At 56.7% G+C, this 5,980-nt stretch overlaps 1 protein-coding gene across 1 annotated transcript; it reads right to left on the reverse strand.

Moving 5' to 3' along the window:
- Positions 1 to 828: 828 nt before the first annotated feature.
- LOC129670637 (IgGFc-binding protein-like) lies at positions 829 to 5,919 on the reverse strand (the record flags this gene model as incomplete). Its single annotated transcript, XM_055599201.1, has 3 exons — positions 829 to 1,396; positions 4,000 to 4,604; positions 5,234 to 5,919. Coding segments are annotated over 3 exons (1,859 nt in total), but the record flags the coding sequence as incomplete, so codon positions are not given.
- Between the last annotated feature and the right edge of the window lie 61 nt (positions 5,920 to 5,980).

Below are 5,980 nucleotides of genomic sequence, written 5' to 3' on the forward strand. Positions count from 1 at the left end.
CACACTCACACACACACTCACACACACACACACACACGCACACATCCACACACACTATAATAGCAGTTTCTGATGATGATACCCTGTGGATCTTTGTGGAAACAGGACAACGGCATGCTCTGTAGTAGGTTCAACGTTTCCCACAATAAAAGGTTCTTACAAGTCAAAGATCGCCACTTTCTGGAAGTTTTAGTGTTTGCACTATTTCCACTTGAGATGGAGCAGCTCGAGGTGCCGGCTCCACTCAGAGTTCAAATCCTCAGAAGGAAAGCAGCAGCTCCCTCCAAGGGTAGGGAGCCCAGCACCATACCACAGTTTGGCCCCACGCTGAAAGCTAGCCAAGCTGTTTGTTCATGTACACAAGGAAAACATGCTCATTACAGGGCACACCTGAGCAAAGTGTAAAACTCAGGAGATGGCTGCATGGCTTTCCAAACCTCTGCGGAAGACAAGCAAGACTGCTTGCGACCCTTCCTGCACCCACACGGGAAGCAAAGACGTGCATGGCGGAGTGGCCGGAGGGTCCTACGGCAGTTGCAGAGGGATCCAGGCCTTCTAAGTGCCACTGCTCGTCTCTGACCGACGGCTGACCCTGGCAATCCGACTCAGGGCCTCCACATGTGCCCGCTCACCCACGGCACTGCTGCTCTCTCGACTTCCTAGCTGCCATGACTGCCGGCACAGAACTGCAAGTTGGTCCCCTCAGCCCTTCTAGGGTATAAGCACAGCCCCTTCCTCACCGGGCAGCACCAGGGTTAAGCAATGCTACAATGTTGTTAATGAACAGACCTCAGACCCGACCCTAGGGTTGCCATTCTTGGTACTCACGGCAGAGCTTCTCACTCCTCCAGGGATGCACGGTGCCGCCAGCAGCCTGGCACGCAGCAGCATATGTAGCCAAGGCATCACACAGTGGCCCAGACTGACCGGGCAGCAAGCAGAGGTCATAGACACAGTCACGTACAGCTCCCTGGGGGTTCAGCAACTTGTGACACTCCCGGAATGGACCCTTAGGATCAGCAAGGATCCCACATTCTTTTTTGCTTTGTAGTTGCTGGGTCACAAGGGAGTCCAGCTGGGGACAGTCACCAGGATTAGTTGCTCCACACCCAGGAATTATCTCTTCCTGCCAGCTGTTCCCAAAATCCAGTGCGCTGCTAGCTTGGCCTCCACCCTTCAGAGCCAGGTCATCGGCTGGGTCCCCATTGAAGTTCCCACAGAGCCCACACACAGCGTTAGCATAGCTGCTGGGCACCTTGGCAGTCACACGGGCATCCCAGTTGTAGGTAACAGTCAAGCCAAAGTCTGTGCGCACGACAGCATCGTTGCCCTGGCGGAACACCTGCACCTGCCCACCTGCAGCCTGGAAGGGCAGGTGCTGAAAGATGCCGTCCACCTGGGTAGAGATGCAGACCAAGGACAGGTCAGGGGAGTCATGCTCCGCTGGCTCCAGCCACCCTCGGTTCCACCTCAGGGCGCCACAGCGGCTGTTCCGTCTGCCTGGCACATCACCCATCACTCCTCACCCTCTAAACTGAAACCCAAACCTCTGACTGCTGCTTTTCGAAGCCTGCCTCCCCTGTCGCCCAGGTCCCTAGTCCCCACAGGCTCATGTGTTTGAACATCGTCCACAGCGGCTGGCACTGCATTCGGAGGCCCTGGAACCTTTAGGAAGCAAAAGCTGGGAGCTGGGAGTAAGGTTCTCCAGGTTATGACCTGGCCCTACTTCCCACCGACCTCCCTCTCTGCTTTCTGCTCCACTGAGATGTGAGCAACCTCTCCTCACATTACAGCCAGTAGCCACGGCTCCTACCACAATGCGCTGTCTCCCCTCCAACCGTGAGCCAGAGCGCATCTGCACCTCACGCTTCTTCTTGTCATGCATTTGGACACGGAAAGAAGAGTGAGTAACTCATCTTGTAAGCTTTCTTGTTAAGTCTAGCCTCGAGGGCTTTGCGTTCTGCTGAAACACCACTCACCAACCCTGCTTGTTCTGCTTTATCCTTCCGGACTTACCTGTGGTTCAAGCCCCTGACACTGCCATGCCTGGCTTTTGTCTCTGATGTTACAGCCCTTGCCTCTGCTGAGCCCTTTCTGGAACAGCACTCTTTGCTCTTCACCCTGCTCTCTGCACTTCCAGTTTTCAGAGCCAAACCTCCCAGTGGGCCTCACATGACCCAGATGGTCTGAGCCCCGCTTCAGTCTCCCAGCTCAGCCCTAACCCTGCATCTCCAACCATGCATGCACTTGAACTCACAGAGCTCAGGCCAGACTGGGGCTCCTGCACTTGCTGTACCCCTGCTACAATGTTTCCATTCACTTCCACGTCACAGTTCTCAAACAGCTGCCGGTGCTGCCTGGCATCAAGCTCCTCTGCCCACGTGCCTGCCCCTGTGCGCTTCGCGACCCACACTTCCCTCTGCTCCTGCGTGTCACCTCCCAGGGTTACTCTCAGGAGTGCTCTCTCCATCTTAGCGCTGTTCTAGTCTCTTCACCATCACCCGGCCTCAGGCTTCATAGCTGCTCTTCCCTCTGCCCAGACGGTGCCACCATTCACCTCCAGGCCTCAGCATTGTTCTCCAGGCCTCGCCTGACTTCAAGTCAGCGCCTGCCTCAGCCCTTCCCTGGCCATCTCTGCTCCCCACTCAAGGCCCACCGCAAACTTGCTGCTTCTCACCCACTCCAGCTTATCCCTGCTCTGGGACCTTTACACACGCTGTCCTCCTCCTGGGATTCCTTTCTGCCTGTCCCGTATCTCACCTCAAGACAAGCAGCAGAATATAAGAACTCTCTCTCCTGCAGGCTGGACGGACAGCGTAGTAGTTCTTAACATGAACTGCTCTTGCAGTGGGCTCAAGGAGTTCAGGTCTCAGCACACAGGCTGGGGAGCACATTGCGCGCGCACCCCCATTAAAGATAATAAAATCTTTTTTGAAAAAGGATGAACTCCAGAACAAAACAGGTAGGTTCCGAACTCTAGCCCTTGGGCACCTCAGGCTCACCAGCCCTCTCAGTACACACTGTAACCCTCCCCAGATGACTACCTCTCCGTTTCTACTTTCCTTGCTGGCTGTGGAGAGGAGGTGAACAGATGCGTGCTGCTCACTTAGCCCACTGAAGTAAGCAGTGACAGTGCGTGCTGCTAGTAGCACTCAAGCCTTACACAGAAGCCATTTCAGAGAGCAGAGAGAACAGACCATTAACAGTGAGCCCCTCTCCTTCTGTGGAGTTCCACAGCTAACACTTGCTTGTGGGCAAGATTTCCTTCACTGGAAGATGGCTTTGGGGACTAGAAGTGAAAGGCTGTGAGAGGTACATGGGGCCAGAAGCACAGAAATTCTCTCTGCCCCCCTTTTGGACGTTTCCATTCCCCTCCCCAGGGCATGGGCCAAACTCCACCTACTGCCCAAACTTCTTAGCTCTAAGTATGCGATACTGTGTGCTCACTTTTCCAGTTGTATGTTTGAAATCTACAGAGGAAGTGAGCGCTCCTCTACCGTGGACGGGGGCTGTGCCCTTCTGAAGACCACCTGGACACCTGAAAGCCCGCTCCCTCCTGCTCCCGGAGGCTGGGCGAGGGTCTGGGTTAGCCTCCAACGTGCCCACCCACGCACACTGGCTTTCCGTGTGTCAACTTGCTCTCAGCCACCATCTTCCAGAAAAGGCACAAACCTACTACTCTGAAGTTTCAGAAGGAAGACAGCACCCACCAGCATGTACAGGGTACCGCGTGGGCACCAAAGCATCTTTAAAGACCAGACAGACTTGAGTTCATCAGAGTCTCCCAACCACCCAGCCAACAGCGGGGACTGCTGCTCCAGGACGAGACAGACATCTTACTCCTTCCCTTCTCCGAGGAAAGTTCAAAGGTTGGAGACAGAGCTGAGAAGAGATGGCACTGGCCGGCTCCACAAGAACTTTTAGTAAGCCCCTCTAGCCCAACCACAGCCACTAATCTTTTGTGGGATCCCCCCCAGTCCCTTATCCCGCAGCACTCACCAGCACTTTTCCGGGGTGCTCCCTCCGCACAGCCACCTCCACACCGTGGGCCACCACTCGCACAGCCCTCGTGTAGCTCACGGTCTGGCTGCCTCGGTGTTCATTTTCCACCAGCACCTTAAAGGCGGGCAGCGAGTTGTCCTGACCACACGAGCCCACCAGCAGGTATGTGCAGGTACCCATAAAGTCAAAGCGCCTTCCATCAAAGCTCACGTAGTGCGGGTCTCCTGATGCCTGGCAGCTGGCAAAGTTGTCTGGGTAGCACCCCAGGAGGCCATTCTGCACTCTGCAGCGCTCCCCAGAAGGGCACCCTGATGTGTCCTTGCAGGTCACTTTCTGGGTGGCTCCATCACATGTGCAGCGGCGCTTGCATAGGTCGTCGGCGAACACTTCTTGACCGGGAGCCAGCAGGCGGCCCTCGAAGGCGCAGCCACACGATGACACAGGCACGCAATCACCGCCACTAGCCACGAAGCCTGGAAGGCACACGCAGCCCTCCACGCAAGGGCGCCCAGAGCAGTTGCTCGGGGCGGCCTCTGAGTTGCAGGAGGCTGGGCAGGCGGGGCTGCAAGGATCATAGCAGCTGTTGGCTGGACAGGACAGGGCTGGAGAGTTCAGGAGAAAAGGTGGGTCAGGCCAGGGTGGTGCTGCTTCCTCAGAGCTGCCTGCCCCTCGGCTAACGGCTCTCTTACCTTCTTGCTGCTCAGGCCCCAATGCCCGGCTCCACCCATCCCCCTGGGCAAGCACTCAGGGGCAAATCCTGTGACCGTCCAAGCCCACGGAGAATCTGCCTCCACAGCAGCCTCCTGCCTGCTTTCCTGCTCCCCTGTGCTAACTGTGCTTCTCACAGCAGCCAGAGAGACTATGGATGCAGGATCAGAGCAGGTACCTCATCTCCTCCCCACTCCCACCTCCTGTGGCTCCACCTCACTCAGGGGAAGTCAGCTACTCCCAAGGCCCAGGGCTTGCCCTCATCGGCTCCCAGTCCCCATCTCTCTCATGCACCCTACCCATTTGTCTGTGCCTTCCCTATCTCAACCCCTAATCGCTCCAAACTCTCCCTATCCAGTGATATGTCTGTCCCAACCTTTGGCTAACTTAGGCAAAGCTTGGGTGTGTGGGCTGTGTCTCTGGCATTGCCCAGCATCAGGCTCAGTCACAATCATGGCTAAGATACTGAGCAAATGCACAGGGTTCCTTTTCCCTCATCACGGGCTCCCATGATGTTACTTACGGCAGCTGGCCTGTGACCTCCAGTTTCCAAGAGAGACACCCAGTTCCATACAGGCCTGGGCATAGGCTCTAAGGCTCCGGCACAGGCTGAGCCGCTCTCCTCCAGTCACACACAGGTCAAACACACACTCCTCTAGGAAAGGCTGAGGGTCCAGGAATTCATGGCAGGCAGAGAAGGGGCCTGTGGACAGAGTTAGCATGCCACAGAGGCGGTCTCCCTTATAGTGCTGGACCTGACCTGCAGTGCAGGAGGGACAAGTGCTGTGGCAACCGTCACCACACTGGTCGTCCCCATCCTCCAGCTTCCAGCTATTTGCAAATTCCAAGGCATTGGGAGCCTGGTCCCAGTCGGGCGTGAGGAAGTCATCAGCAGGGTCTCCGTTATAGTTGCCACACAGCCCGCACACCTGGTCCTGGAAGCGCTTGGGCAGGCTCAGCGTCAGCTGGCCATCCCAGTCATAGGTGACCACCAGCCCAAAGTCCAGCTCTATCACGCCCTGGATCCCACTCTGGAACACACGCAGGCGGCCCTCACTCAGGGACGCAGGCAGGCGGGAGCGCTGATTGTCAATCTGCAGAGAGACGGCAGCAGCAGCAGCGGTCAGACCCCTGTGTAATCTCCCCTTCAGCCCTTCATCTGCTCCACTCAAGTCCCCAGCTCTAGCCACACAGGATGCCTTTCTTCCTCTGCCACCAGCTGGGCCTAGGATGCTTGCTCTTGCTGGCCGGGAGCGTTCTTCCCCGAGCT

Source organism: Psammomys obesus, unplaced genomic scaffold (assembly GCF_907164565.1).
Source record: "Psammomys obesus unplaced genomic scaffold, mPsaObe1.curated_primary_1811, whole genome shotgun sequence".
NCBI lineage: Eukaryota > Metazoa > Chordata > Mammalia > Rodentia > Muridae > Psammomys > Psammomys obesus.